Raw genomic sequence first — 16,715 nt, 5'->3', positions numbered from 1 at the left:
ATGACATCTATGCGAATCAATGTACAGACCCATGAAAATGCCCTCTAGGGGCCAGCACGGTTCCAACATAATGTACCACAGTGTGTTGGAGAATGGTCATCAGTGAAGCATGGTTCTTTTAGTGCAATGCACATTGCTAAAGAGGAAGAGGTGGTTGTCTTCGTTAGACGTGAAGAGGCTAGGTGGATCAGTCACACCCCAGAATCACTGCCTGTCACTGGTGTCGATGGAACCACATCAATGAAGATTGGTTCAGATCCGAATGTATGTATGTATGCATGTGTGTGTGTGTGGGGGGGGGATTCTGGCATTTCTGGAGTTATTGGAATAGCCTAATAGCCTCATCTCGATTCTCGTCCTACTCTTCGACTGCAACCTTTGGTGCCTGAGATTCTAGCACGGGCACATCTGCAATGGGTGTGGGGACGGATTAAGATGATCTGTAGGTTTCTATGGAGAGGTATCCCATGTTAACAGAATGTAAGCATCAATATTTTTTTTACTCCTCCATCTGTGACAAGCGGTCAATAGACTTGTTATTCTTTTATCTTCTTTCCTTTCTTAAAGATTGGGCAAACCAGTGAACATGGAGGATGGTGCTCACAAGGGAACCTCCCCATCGCACCCCCCCCCTCAGATTTAGTTATAAGTTGGCACAGTGGATAGGCCGTGAAAAACTGAACACAGATCAATCGAGAAAACAGGAAGAAGTTGTGTGGAACTATGAAAAAAATTAGTAAAATATACAAACTGAGTAGTCCATGCGAAGATAGGCAACATAAAGGACAATGGGAGTGTAGGAGTGCTGTGGTCCCATGGTTAACGAGAGCAGCTACGGAACGATAGGTCCTAGGTTCAAGTCTACCCTTGAGTGAAAAGTTTAATTTTTTATTTTCAGTTTATGTGACAAACTCTTATGTTTTCATCACTTTTTTAGGAGTGATTATCACATCCACAAGAAAACCTAAATCGGGCAAGGTAGAAGAATCTTTTTACCCATTCTCTAAGTGTACAAGTTAGGTGGGTCGACAACATATTCCTCTCATGTGACGCACATGCTGTCACCAGTGTCGCATAGAATATGTCAGATGTGTTTTCCTGTGAAAGAATCGGTTGACCTATGACATCGAGATCAAATGTTTTCAGTTCCCATTGGAGAGACACGTCCTTTCATCTACTAATCGCACGGTTTTGCGGTGTGGTTGTAAAACACTAAACTTATTACAGTGAACAGAGACGTCAATGAACGAACGGACAGATCATAACTTTGCGAAAATAAAGAAAGTAAAATTTTCAGTCGAGGGAAGACTTGAACCAAGGACCTCTAGCTCCGCAGCAATTCACGCTATCCACGAGACCACGGCGCTCCTGAGTATATGTACTCCTTGATGTTGCCTATCTTGCTCATAGACTACTCGGTTTGTATATTTTATTAATTTTTTTCATAGTACCATACAACTTCTTCCTATTTTCTCGATTGATCTGTGTTCAGTTTTTCAAGACCTATCCACTGTGCCAACTTATAACTAAATCGGAGGGGGGTGTGATGGGGAGGTTCCCTTGCTAGCACCAATGACAGAGGCTGGAAAGTAGATGGTTTGAGAACAGCTACATCCAAAAGCACAGAAACCACTTCTACACAAAGGGAAGAAAAATTTCAAGATCATGATGAATCTGTGAAAAAAAGTGAAAATATTACAGTGAATGAACTCCGGAGTTAAGCTGTGAAAGAAGATTATGTAGTCTTCTGTATTTTAATTCAAACTCCACGTGATAATGGGTATAAAATGGTTTGCACAAACCTCAGTATTAAAATAGTGCATGAAGAGTGTCAAGATTGTTGCCAACACACTTAAAAAGACCGTTAGCAGTTTAAGTGACAGTTATTTACAGGCTTAACCAGAAGCAGAGAAAGTGATTTACACATGCCAGTTTTTACTCCCTTCTTGAAACATTACCAATTAAAGAAGGTAAGATGAAGGTTGTTTCATTCCTGAAGTCACAAACTTCATTGTCTATTCAATCCAAGGCTCACCATACATTTGATCCAAAGCTTTTCATTCTTTGTTCTGTATTGTTTACTACTTCTCTACATGCTTGTAAGTTTTTGCAATCACGTAGTTTTCTCATTCTACCACACTCAAAATCATAAAGGAAGCTTAACTGCAATATAAATGTGACCAAAGTTATGTTAATTTCTCAAGCAAATTGAAGTATGGAGTTTCATGCTTGGAACCACCTGAACTGCTTGTGATCTTTATGCTGGATGAGAATCACATGAAGCAACATATAGATTATAAGGCAGGAAATATTACTGGAATGACCTTGGATACTGCCAACATAGCAACTAGTGCACTTGTATTCACAATTCAGAGTATTCTTGCTCCTTTCAAAAAGGTAATACACATATTGCCTGTGAAGCAACTGAATGCTGAAAGCTTGTTTAATGTAGTAATGTAGTAGGTGTACAAGCTGTTACACATTTTGCAAATCCACTACAAGCCAGTTCTGTTTATCCATGTCCGACAGAGAATAAAAGACAGCAAGTGTTCATCAGGAGATCCCAAGAAGTGCTACAGGACTCCTTGCTCTTTATATACATAAATGATCTGGCGGATACAATGAGCAGCAATCAATAACTGTTCACTATTGATGCTGTAGTGTATGGAGAAGTGTTGTCATTGAGTGACCGTACAAGGATAAAGGATTGATTCAGACAGAATTTCTATTTGGCGTAATGAATCACGGCTTGCTCTAAAAAAGTGAAACACTATCGGGAAAATTGTGAAAATTTGCATCTGCTGATGACTGCAGAAGGATACTTCTGCCACCAACATACATTTCATATGAGAATTTGAAAGATAAGAGAAATTACGGCTCATATCGAAGTGTTTTGACAGTCTTTTTACCTTGCTCCATTTGCAAATAGAACAGCAAAACTAATGATGGGTAATGGTTCAGGGTACCCTCCACCATACAGTGGCTTGCGGTGTATGTATGCAGATGTAGGAGGATTGTGGGTTCAATGTCCACTACCTATCTGCTGGATGTGGGCACAGGATCTCAGGTTATAGACTGAACCCAACAAACAAATCAACTGCTTCCAAACTGAGTGGGACAGGATTTGCCCCTTGCTTATCCCCTTACAGAACAACGTGCCATTACAATCTGAAGAAACTGAACCACACATGACGGAAAGGGGGGGGGGGGGGGGGGGCTGGAGTAGCAGTGCCTTGCGGCGGGGTTAGGTTGGGTACAATTGGGATGGATAACACATGTACCCAGCCGGATCGCTGAGCGACTTGTCCAATCTTGGGCAGCCGCTAAACAAGGTGACGAAGGTCATGCTCTGGAGCTCTGGTGACGTGGGCCGCATCCGTTTATTTGAAGAGGAGTTAAAAGGATAATTCATGTGTGCCTTGGCTTGAGAGTGGCCTATGGTTGTTAGTGTGTCTTCTTTGATGCCACGTGATTCTGTTCGTTGGTAAACCCCTTGCTTGTTATGAATTGAAGTGGTAACACCAGTGACTGGCACTGTACCCGGTGGCAATGTCATGGTACTGTAACAGGTACAGCGTATGAATTTGAAATCTAATTGTGCTTTAGTAAAGTATTCATTCTAGCCTATGTTAATGTGTTTTAGTCATAATTTAATTACATAGGGCTACTACTGAATGAAATTTTCTGCCTTGCTTAAGGGTTTGACTGCAACTGCTCTGTTTGTACCTGCACCTTGTCAGCTATGTGTGCTCACTTATCATCTTACTTAGACAGAGGCATATGTACACTACTGGCCATTAAAATTGCTACACCAAGAAGAAATGGAGATGATAAACGGGTATTCATTGGACAAATATATTATACTAGAACTGACATGTGATTACATTTTCACGCAATTTGGGTGCATAGATCCTGAGAAATGAGTACCCATAACAACCACATCTATCCGTAATAACGCCTGGGCATTGAGTCAAACAAAGCTTGGATGGTGTGTACAGGTACAGCTGCCCATGCAGCTTCAACACGATACCACAGTTCATCAAGAGTAATGACTGGCGTATTGTGACGAGCCAGTTGCTCGGCCACCATTGACCAGATGTTTTCAATTGGTGAGAGATCTGGAGAATGTGCTGGCCAGAGCAGGAGTCGAACATTTTCTGTATGCAGAAAGACCCGTACAGGACCTGCAACATGTGGTCGTGCATTATCCTGCTGAAATGTAGGATTTCGCAGGGATCGAATGAAGGGTAGAGCCATGGGTCGTAACACATCTGAAATATAACGTCCACTGTTCAAAGTGCTGTCAATGCAAACAAGAGGTGAACGAGACGTGTAACCAATGGCACCCCATACCATCACGCCGGGTGATACGCCAGTATGGCGATGACGAATACACGCTTCCAATGTGCGTTCACCGCGATGTCGCTGAACACGGATGCGACCATCGTGATGCTGTACACAGAACCTGGATTCATCCAAAAAATGACGTTTTGCCATCTGTGCACTCAGGTTCGTCGTTGAGTACACCATCGCAGGCACTCCTGTCTATGATGCAGCGTCAAGGGCAACCGCAACCATGCTCTCCGAGCTGATAGTCCGTGCTGCTGCAAACATCGTCGAACTATTTGTGCAGATGATTGTTGTCTTGCAAACGTCCCCATCTGTTGACTCAGGAATCAAGACGTGGCTGCACGATCGGTTACAGCCACGCAGATAAGATGCCTGTCATCTCGACTGCTAGTGATACGAGGCCATTGGGATCCAGCACGGCGCTCCGTATTACCCTCCTGAACCCACCGATTCCATATTCTGCTAACAGTCATCAGATCCCGACCAATGCGAGCAGCACGGATCCCAACCAATGCGAGCAGCAATGCCGCGATACGATAAACCGCCAGTGCGATAGGCTACAATCCGGCCTTTATCTAAGTCGGAAACGTGATGGTATGCATTTCTCCTCCTTACACGAGGCATCTCAACAACATTTCACCAGGCAAAGCTGGTCAACTGCTGTTTGTGTATGAGAAATCGGTTGGAAACTTTCCTCATGTCAGCACGTTGTAGGTGTCGCCACCAGCGCCAACCTTGTGTGAATGCTCTGAAAAGCTAATCATTTGCATATCACAGCATCTTCTTCCTGCCAGTTAAATTTCACGTCTGTAACATGTCATCTTCGTGGTGTAGCAATTTTAATGGCCAGTAGTGTATTTATTGTGTATGACCAAATCCATTCCAATTATAAAACTTCCTGGCAGATTAAAACTGTGTGCCGGACCGAAACTCGAATTCGGGACCTTTGCCTTTTGCTGGCAAGTGCTCTACCAACTGAGCTACCCAAGCACGACTCATGTCCCGTCCTCACAGCTTTACTTTTGCCAGTACCTCGTCTCCTACCATATCAGCGCACACTCAGCTGCAGAGTGAAAATCTCATTCTGGAACCATTCCAATTATCTCTGTCAATCTTAGCGAGTTTCCCCTGATCTGATTAAAAGCCTTGTGAAGGGGTGTGTGTGTGTGTGTGTGTGTGTGTGTGTGTGTGTGTGTGTGTGTGTGTGTATAAGTTTATTTATTTAAGTTTGGCTTTAACTATTTGTTTTATCTAAGGTTGTGATTTATATTAACTTGCTAAAGCAAGTCTCATCATTTGCGAATGTATATTATGTTGTATTCTGAGGGTGCTGCCTTGCATGTGATTTACGTTCACAGTTGATTGCAAAACACGCGAGTCTGCCTTGGTGTTTGCAGCTATGACTTCTGGGCAGCCACTTTGACGGCAGTGTTGAGAGGAGCCTCAGAATGCAAAGATCAATCTAAACCATCCTTGCGAAGCATTAAAAGGATAGCAACCTGGAATGTGCGAGGTCTCTTGCAGACATGAAAGCTTGCTAACATGGAGAGAGAAATGGATCTTCATGAGCTAGACATATTTGGACTCAACGAGACACACTGGAGAAGATGTGGCCACTTCATGATTCCAGCAAAGAATACAATATTTTTTCCGGATGTGAGGATATGAGTAGAAATGGCATTGCTACAGTGATTCCTAAGAACCTCTGTATTGCTGTTATGGGCTATGAGCCTGTTTGTGACAGAATAATCTCCATTAAAATGAGAACTACTCTGTGCAATATCAACATCATTCAGGTTTATGCTCCCACAGCAGCTTCATCAGACATAGAAATAGATGAATTCTATGAGGTGCTAGAAAATACTATCAGAAAAACACCCAAAAAGGAAATATTAGTCATCCAAGGTGACTTTAATGCAAAGATAGGTGAGATTGTAGATGATGGACATATGAGATCTGTGGTTGGACTTCATGGCTTGGGAGTGAGAAATGAACGTGGGGAGTGGCTACTGGAATTTTGCATGAATAACAACTTATATGTCTGTATTACCCTCTTTCAACATCATCCATGGCGTTGATGCACATGGATTTCTCCAGGGGGTAGGGTTAGAAATCAGATTGATTTCATTTTGGTGAGACAACGCTGGCGTACTTCGATCCTAGATTGCAAGACCTATCCTGGAGCAGACTGTGGCAGTGACCATATCATGCTGTATATGAAAATGAAGATAAAACTGAAAGTGACCAAAAAGAAAAGAGTAAGGTAGATTCGTCTGACAGATAAAATTAATCTCAAAGAATTTGGAGAAAGAATAAGACCCAAACTCCAAAAATTAACACAGGAAGTAGCAGCTCCCAAAATATGGGACAAAATGAAAGAAATGATCAGTTCATCTCTCCCTGAACAGGTTACTAAGACCCCTCAAGCGAAGAATCCCTGGATTTCGAACAACACTCTACTACTAATTGAAGAACAGAGCACACTAAAGCAATGTGGCAGACGAACCGCTCAAGATGAAGAAGCATACAAAGAACTTTGCCACAAAATACAGCACAGCTGCCGAATCGACAGGACACATTATCTCAACAGTATCTGTGATGACAGAGAACATCATCAAAAACTAAATAAAATGCATGACCTATCAAGAAGATAAACAGCATCACCCAAGAGTCCAAACTGAGCACGTGGATGGTAGAAGATATAGATGACACTATTATTAGGGACAAGCAATTAGTAATAGCTAAGTGGAAACAACACTGTGAAACACTATTGCAAAGGAAACAACACTGAAGAAGAGAACATTTGTATGAAATCAAACAAAGAACCTGATATTCTGTACAGTGAAATCGAAAATGCCATCAAACATCTGAAAAACAACAAATTCCCAGGTATAGATGGTATTTCCAGAGAAATGGTGACTGCGATGGGAGAGGAAGGCATGCATGCCCTACATTAAATATGTAATAAGGTGTGGAAAACAGGTGAATGGCCTAAAGACTGAACTACACCTGTCCTAATTCTTCTGCACAAGAAAGGATCAGTTAGGGACTGCTTCGACTATAGGACCATAGCATTAATATCACAGGCTAGTAAAGTCCTTCTGCATATAATAAATCAACGCCTAAAAAATTTTCTGCAGCCTCAGATTTCCGCAGAACAAGCACGTTTCGTGTCAGGTAAAGGTACTCGAGAGGCAGTCTTAAATTTAAGGCACGTAATTGAAAAATGTTATGAGTTCTGTGTCCCTGCCTACTTCTGCCTCCTAGATTATAACAAGGCCTTTGATCGTGTCATGTGGGACTAGTTGTGGCACGTGCTCAATGAGTCTGGAGTTCGAAAACACCTAGTATCCTTACTAAAACGTCTTTATAACCGCAACTATAAAAGTAGATGATGAACACTCGGAATTTTTCGATGTGAGAAACGGCGTCAGACAACGATGCATACTGTCACCTCAGCTCTACAATATCTATACAGAGTGTGTAATCAGGAAAGAACTGGGTGGCTGGGATGGTGGTATTTCAAGTGGTGGCAGGGAAATCAACAATTTTCGCTTCACAGATGACGCTACACTCATAGCAGGAAGTGATGAAGAACTTGGTAATCTGTTCTCAAGAGTGAAAGATATTAGTCTAAAGCTTGACCTAGCGGAAAAAAAAAAACCTAATGGTTATAAATTGCCAAGGCATTGATCAAAACCAACTTACAGGAAACTTAAGGAATCTGGAGATAGTGAGTGATTATGTATATCTAGGCTCTCTGATCAATCGCATAGGAAAGTGTGATTAGGAGATAAGACGACGAATTATTCTTGGCCGAGCTGCAATGGTCAAACTCACTCAGATATGGCAGAATTGGGCAATAACCAAGACAAAAAAGATGCGCTTGGTAGACGCATTGGTGTTTCCTGTATTCTTATACGGATGCGAGACCTGGACCATGAAAGGATGCCTTCGAGATGTGGTGTTAGAGGAGGATGCTATGTGTACCGTGGACACAAAAAAGAACAAATGTCTCAATAATAGATGAACTTAAAATCACAAGAAGGTTATCTTCTCATGTCAGCCAAAGATACCTTCAGTTCCTTGGGCACATCTTGAGAAGGAAAGGGGATAATTTAGAGAAGACCATCTTGCAGGGAAAAATTGAGGGCAGAAGACCACATGGGATAGCAGGAAACAGATGGTTGGATCAAGCGAACAAGATTACCAGCCTGCCTCTTCACATCATATTAAGAAAGGCCAAAGATCGCTGTGGATGGAGACATCTGTCTGAAGTTTCAACTACGTAAGAATGAATGAGGTCACGACACTCAGCAATGAGTAAAACGACTAATGAGGGATTACACTAATGGTTTCCATGTTGTTATAATCTGGAATTTAATTGATTAGTATGTTTTTCTTAAATAAATGTTAATTTGGTGAAAAAAACAAACTGCCTGATGGGTCTCCCTTCCACATGTTGATATTTGATCCTTTTCTACCCTGAACCTGTTACCTGGCTTTCAGCAGGAAATTAGGGAGATGGGACCTACATAAGGAAGCAGTATGAGATGTGGCAGTGATATATTATCTCAATTACCTTACTCACTTTCAATTTTTTATGTTCTGGAATTGTGATAAATGATTAAGATTAAAAACAAAGGTAAAGCGTGTGTGTGTGTGTGTGTGTGTGTGTGTGTGTGTGTGTGTGTGTGTGTGTGTGCAATCTTTTATTTGAGATTGGTTGGTGCAAGCTGCATCATGATAACGAGATACTTCAATACTGATTAAGCACTGGAATCAGAATTTCTGTAGATTCAAAAGTCAAAGTCAACCATTGTCAAGCAGTGGGCAGCTGAGTGCCTGAGAAATGCCAGGTCATCATGGCAGGGGGTTTGGAGTGTGGTATTGGAAAGTTTCTGAGAGCTGGCATAAGGATACAATGGAAAAGAACTAAAAGTTAAATGCAATTCACAGTGGTGGACACATCCTAAGACCTGCAGCTAGGAGAAAGAAAAATAGTCCATCTGAAAACTAAACAATAATAATTCCAGGTTGGGATATCAACAATATAAGGAAAATGACAGACTGCATTCACTATAAAGATGACATGCTGAGTTGCAGACAGGCACAATGAAAAGACTGTTAGACATGTAGCTTCCAGCCAAAGCCTTCTTCAAGAAAGAAGATACCACACACTCATTCACACAAGCAGGCACACCTCATGTATAAATTACTACCATCCCTGGTAGCTCAGACCAGAATGCAACTGTCATGTTGAATGAATGCAGTAATGTAGAGGGGTTGGGGAAGGGGAACAGTCTTTTAGTTGCTTGTGTTTGCAACTCACCTGAAAATTATGTTTTTTTTACGAGTTAATATGAGGTTATGAACATAATAGAGGGAAACATTCCACGTGGGAAAAATATATCTAAAAACAAAGATGATGTGACTTACCAAACGAAAGCGCTGGCAGGTTGATAGACACACAAACATACACACAAAATTCAAGCTTTCGCAACCAACGGTTGCTTCATCAGGAAAGAGGATATATATGAGGTTAAAATTATTTCGAGTAGTGTCCCAAAAAGTCTTCTAAATGAGACTTCATTGGGGGAATGAGTCTAGGACACTACACTATTCAAAATGAAAATATTAGTGAAATGGCTTGTCTGACATGATAGGAGTCTGAAAAGTTGTAACTAGGAGTGACAGACCATTGCAAAGTGGAGAACACATTGCGTATTGTCGTAGGCAGGGTCAATGTAAAGTGGCAGTCCCACACACTGAGTGTCATTTGTAGTTTCACATATTTGTTGTAATGAATGTACACCAAACAAATCTGAGGATACAAAGCCTCAACAATTTTTTATAATTTATTCGATTATGTAAGCGGAAGGTGGAGGGGGAGGAGAAACAAAAGGAAAGGAAAGAACTAACGATATCAGTTGCATCAGCATTTTATGCAGAATCAGTGGTGAAGAGTGAAAATGTTTGTCAGACTGGGATTTGAAAGCGGGATCTCCTGCTTACTAGGCAGTTGCATTAACCAGTGCATCATCCGCACACATTGTTAACTGTAATTGCACGGTCTATCTCGGCATGCTTCTCAGCCGACCCACATTCTCACCTAGTGCCATCTATCCACAGTCGCTGTTCATGTCCTCTGCGGTTGCTACTTTGAGATTCACACAGGAGGTCGGATGTATCTGTGCATCCACAATGAAGGTGATCGAGTCACTGCCCATCGAGGTGAATCAATTATATGAACGCTTCATACAACTGATGCGTCTCAATGGACAATGAATCCACCACCTACAGTGCAGATGCACAATTACAGCCAACCTCGTGCGGCAATCTCATAGTAGCAACCACTGAGGACCTATACAGGGACAGTTGATAGGTGGCACTAGGTGGAAATGTGGGTCAGCTGAGAGGCATACCGAGATAGTCCATACAAGGACAACAAACATTATATTCTGGTGGCGAAGAGGTTAATGCAAATGCCTTGTAAGCGGAAGATCCCAAGTTCAAATCCCAGCCCGGTACTTCACTCATCATCGCTGATTCCGCATAAAGTCCCGATGCAACTTTTATCATTAGTTTCTTCCCTTTCCTTTCTCCCCCCTCCATCTTCTATTTATATAATGTGTATCACAACTATGGATTCTTGTTTACTGGCTGTTCTTTTGGACCTGTCCAAAAGAACATCCACCAAGCTATCCTGGAGTGTTGATGTGTGACTGCAGAGCTTAATCAGAATTGCAAGTAAGTGGTTGTTAAGGAGTTTCAGAGGGAGCATTAGGCAATGAGGGCTGAAACAGAGGAAATGAATACAACAGATGACACCTGGGTAGCTTTGAGAGATGAAATACAGAAAGCAGCAGAAGATCACATAAGTAAAAAGACAAGACAGAGTAAAAATCCCTGGATAACACTGGAAAATTCAGTTTCATTGGAGAAAGGAGAAAATATTAAAACATATCAAATCAAGCAGATGAAAAAGAATTGAGACATCTTAAAAGGGAGAGACTGACAGAAAGTGTGAAATGGTTAAGCAGGAATGGGGACCTTTGAAGGAAAGAGAAGCAGCTGTACGAGTATCAACAGCTCAGATGGCAAGCCAGTAGTAAGCAAGGAAGGGGAAGCTAAGAGTTGGAAAGAATATACAGCAGGTCAATTTAAGGGAAACAAACCATAGGACAATATTACAGAAGGAGAAGAGGAAGTAGCTGAAGATGGGGTGACAGATATGATACTGCGTCAAAAATTTGACAGAGCACTGAAAGACCTAAGTGGAAACAAAGTCCACGGAGTAGATGCCATTCCATCACAATTACTGATATCTTGTGGAGTGCCAGCCACGATGTAATTATTCAACATGATGTGCAAGATGTACAAGACACGCAAAATACCTTCTCACTTCAGGAAGAATGTCATAATTCAAATTCCAAAGATGGCATTTGTGAAAACTACCAAAGTACTAGTTTTATAAATCATGGCTAAAAAGAAAAGACACAAATTATTTACAGGCGACTGGAAAGAGGAAGAAGCCAACACCGGGAAAGATGAGATTGGGTTGCAAATTTGGAAAGGGAATTAAAGCTCATGGAAGGTTTGCCAATTACATGGTAATTTTGTCAGAGACAGCAAAAGACTTGGAAAAGCAGGTGAATTGTGTAGATGGTGTCTTGAAAAGAGATCACAAGATGTACATCAACTCAAGTAAAATTAGGGTGAAGAAGTGTAGTCGAATTAAATCAGGTGATGCTGAGGGATTAAATTTGAGAAATGAGACACTAAAAGTAGTAGATTAGATTTGCTATTTGGGCAGCAAAATAACTAATTATGGCCGAAGTAAAAAAGATATAAAATGCAGACTAGCAGTAGCAAGAAAAGCATTTCTGACAAGGAGGAATTTGTTCACATTTGATATCAATTAAAGTGTCAGGAAGTCTTTTCTGAAAGTATTTGTCTGGAGTGTCATCTCATACACAAGCAAAATGTGAACAATGAGCAGTTCAGACAAATAGAGCGTAGAAGCTGAAATGGGATGCTCTAGAGGAAAGAAGTTCAGATGCGCAGATCAAATAACAAATATGGAGGTATGAAGATAAACTTAGGAAAACACAAATTTATGGCACAACTTGACCTAAAGGAGGGATCAAATGGTAAGACACATCCTGGAGTGTGGAGTGTTAAGGAAATATCACTTATGTAATGGAAGTTAGTGTGGAGGGCAAAAACTGTATTGCGCATCAAACAAGTCTTCATACTGAGGACCGCTGCCACCAACTATCTCTCTCTCTCTCTCTGTGGCGTGTGTGTGTGTGTGTGTGTGTGTGGGGGGGGGGGGGGGGGGGGGAGGGGGGGAGGGGGGGTGTAGTGACGAGTGAAGTGATACAAATGAAAGGTGTAAAAGTTATTTTTAGAATAATTACAATAAACTTATAATAAATGAAAAAGCACCAGTTTGCTTTTGTTCTTTTATTATAATGTTGTTCTACCAAGAAGTGACGGAAGATTCTGTTAAATTATAAACTTCTTTATATGTGTCTCCAGCCCTAAATGTCAATCCCGATCAAATTCATGTAGCCATGTAGCATTATTATCTGCACAAATTAGTTGTCATACATGGTATCATTTGGCACAATTATACATTTTGAACATGTAATGTTACTATAAAATTACATTGTTCAATGTATAAATGCAAATGTTGACCCAGTTTCAACTATGAACATACGAGACTAGCAATGCTTTACCATTAAGTGAATGTAGAACTACAGAATAGGATCAACTTCACAATGAAAAGTTTTATATATAAAGACGTCTGCTTGTGTCTGTATATGTGTGGATGGATATGTGTGTGTGTGCGAGTGTATACCCGTCCCTTTTTCCCCCTAAGGTAAGTCTTTCCGCTCCCAGGATTGGAATGACTCCTTACCCTCTCCCTTAAAACCCACATGCTTTCGTCTTTCCCTCTCCTTCCCTCTTTCCTGATGAGGCAACAGTTTGTTGCGAAAGCTTGAATTTTGTGTGTATGTTTGTGTGTCTATCGACCTGCCAGCGCTTTCGTTCGGTAAGTCACCTCATCTTTGTTTTTATATATAATTTTTCCCACGTGGAATGTTTCCTCTATTTTATATATATATATATATATATATATTCTGTATGAAGTCAGTAATGCAGAAAAGCAACAGAAAAGTGCCTTACCTGTAGTCCTCACCCATGGAGGGTTTTTTGTGGTTTGTCCAAACTGCGACATTTCAAACGTCTGTTCCTGAAAAATAAAAAAAAATTACAGACATAAGCAGTGATAATAAAAAAAAATGTGCTTCACTTGCGTAAATCACAACACAGAGAAATTATTTATTTAAAGAGACCTTTGTACATTGAATAATATCAGTTTTACATATAAATGTTTAGGAAATACACTGCCCCCTACCTCTTCAATTTCTAAGTAAGTCAGGACCAAAAGGTCATACATCTTACATCATCATCATTATTGTAATTACGTCATCAGCATATTTCTGTACAAGATTTTGTATTTTCACAGTCCCAGTGACATGATGAACCAGTTAAAGGTAGAGAGGACAATCAATTACTAGTGTGGCTGAATTGTTTCCCCTCACACAGGTGCTTTATTTTTCACACCTCATTGCTCAAGGTAAGGCTTTTATTATGCAGTGAGCTACAAATACATTCTGCAAATAAGACCAATATTTGCTCATTCCTGGTGGCTGACAATTCCAAACAATGGATCTGCAGGGTAGCATCAGACAGAACTGAAATGATGACTATATGTTTATGATTTAATGTCTCATATCCTTTTGGATGCCACCATTATCCAGTAACTGTGACAACTTCAGGTGTCAATAAATGGAGTGTCACACTTTAATGTATCACTGACAATAAGGTATTTGGAGACAGAGCAGAAACTTAGATTGAAAAATAATTGGGAGCGAGGAGGAAGAAAATTAGTTCCTTTGCACAGGCAGCAACACTACATTTACATCAGTTCATAAAGGTGAACCATGGAAAACTTAAATCAGGCCAGTTGGGTGGGGTCTGAACCCTACACCTCCAAACTTCAGTCTCTTACAGTAATTTATTTATGATTTGTGGTGGGGACATGCTCTTGGCCTTCTGTTCATCAGTTATTCACAGTTTCTACCAATTTATGATTTGTACCTGCCCTTCCCACTCATTTATACTTAACTGTCAAGTTTTGATACTCTTGGATCCATTTTCATTGCATTCCTCATTATCTCTAGAAATTTACAGCTAAGGGTTGCATATACAAAAATTTTAATATACTTTTCTTTCCAGTTAGTAGAATTTATGATTTTATCATTTCTCAACATTGTCACATTTGTGGTTCTGAGGAACTAAACTTCTGTTGCTTGGATTCTAATTTTCAGCAGACTGGCACAAAATAATATCTAGCCCTCAAATGGGCACACCTACATATGAAGTCCACCTATCATAAATAAGGTTTTGTATCATTCCACTGTCAGTTTACAATTGCAAGTCCATGCCTATTCCTTCATTACTGCTTCAGCTAATACAAGTTATGTTGTCATATGTCCACATGAGCAACAGTAATATACCATAAACAGTGTACTTAAACGAGACAAAAATTGTGATCTGTGTGAGAAAATGACCCAGATTCTGAGCTAGCAGCACAATGCCACAGTGAGGCTGTTATCTACAAGATTATTAGTAATCAAATAAGCAGTTGGCATGGATCTGGTGCGATTGCACTGTCATGTGACTAGGGCCTCCCGTCGGGTAGACTGTTCGCCAGGTGCAAGTCTTTTGACTTGACGCCACTTCGGCGACTTGCATGTCAATGGAGATGAAATGATGATTAGGAAAACACAACAGCCAGTCCCTGAGCGGAGAAAATCTCCGACCCAGTCGGAAATAGAACCTGGGCCCTTAGGATTGACATTCTGTTGCCCTGACTGCTCAGCTACTGGTGGAGGACATTGTGTAATTAAACTAACATTTAACTTCAATTCTGTTAATACACATTTATCTTGATAAAATAAAGGCAGGTATTCATTTCATTTGTACAGAGTACGCCACAAGCCTGCTAGTGTTGTGCATCCACTCGATAGTTAATGAATTTTTGAATGTTTTTAGCATTCAGGGTCTACTCCCTTTAAATAAAAGTGGTACTACACACTGATTACTCTCTCTCCTTTTAGATCCATTGGAAAATCTGTTTTGAAAACCCTTCCCTAAATACAAAAACTCAGCAACTGATTCCATGGCAGCACTATTTATTAGTACTATTTCATTTCTGATACGTTGTTTTTACATATTCCAGAATTTGTTTAATTGATTTTCAAGGCTAGTTCCACACTTATTGTACTGTGTTATTCCATTCATGGTGAAGTTTATCTGCACCAGAGAAAAAAACAGTACAAAGCCATAAACTCAACAAATGTGATTCAGATACATTTCATTAGCAGGTGTTCGATCTTTGTTGAAGGACCTGGAAACTTCCTCTAGGATTACCAAGTAAGATTTTGGCAGTATGTCGACTTATTACCTGACTCCTCTTTTTGTTCTGAATTACTCACTATCCTGGTGAACCATCACAGAAGTTGTACTGCTGACTTATATATTTATTTCTCAAGAGCTGTCAGCATAAGTTTAGCTGGAACCGAGTCAAAATCTTTCTCAAAATCTGAAAATCCCAGATAAATATGCAATTCATACTCCTTCTACAATTATGTCTACAGTACATCTTGCAAATGGCTCACTGTACTACATTCATTTCTAGAGCAAGTTACTTCCTGTCTTTTTTAAAAAAAAAATCTCGCATGTTTTCTAAGTGGCGGATGATAAATTTAGTGAATACCTCGTACATTTATTGACGAGAGAGTAAGTTTTGCTTTATTAATACTCACAGCTGCTAATTAAGGTATTTGAACTAACTTACCATGCCACTTTTTAGTGGCTATTTCAAGTTTATCTGGAATTAATAAGTAGATTCATAGAAAATAATTTCTTTCATTGGATAAGAAATTATATTCAGTTACAAAACTTTTCTATAAAGTTTTTGCAGAAAGTTTTAAGTGTTTTGGTACAATTAATATGAGACTCAAGACTAGATATGACAGAGACATAGAACTGCTGACGTGCAGTGACCTATTCTTCTTCTCCTTAGTCACAAACTGCACCCATAGAGTGGCTCTGCCATAAATTTATTCACACTTTTTAACTTTCTGGCAGATTAAAACTGTGTGTGATTTAGGGAAACCATACTCCACATGTTACCTGGTTGTTACGCAGCCAAACATTACTAAAGGCCAAAAACAAGCACTCACTGGGCTATACCAATTAGGTGCCATTATTTTATTTTTTATAAA

At 40.3% G+C, this 16,715-nt stretch overlaps 1 protein-coding gene across 2 annotated transcripts in view; it reads right to left on the bottom strand.

Moving 5' to 3' along the window:
• LOC124613921 (cell division cycle and apoptosis regulator protein 1-like) overlaps positions 1-16,715 on the bottom strand; it is a 262,218-nt gene that overhangs the window by 243,000 nt on the left and 2,503 nt on the right. For both annotated transcript variants that reach the window (XM_047142677.1, XM_047142683.1), the window contains exon 2: positions 13,546-13,612. In XM_047142677.1, coding sequence (XP_046998633.1) covers positions 13,546-13,597 — 52 coding nt within the window. In that variant the 5' untranslated portion in view covers positions 13,598-13,612. The remainder of the gene's footprint in view (positions 1-13,545; positions 13,613-16,715) is intronic.

This window comes from Schistocerca americana, chromosome 1 (assembly GCF_021461395.2).
Source record: "Schistocerca americana isolate TAMUIC-IGC-003095 chromosome 1, iqSchAmer2.1, whole genome shotgun sequence".
Taxonomy (NCBI): domain Eukaryota; kingdom Metazoa; phylum Arthropoda; class Insecta; order Orthoptera; family Acrididae; genus Schistocerca; species Schistocerca americana.
The sequence above is the reverse complement of the archived record's forward strand: the minus strand, read 5'-3'. Positions and strand labels throughout refer to the sequence as shown.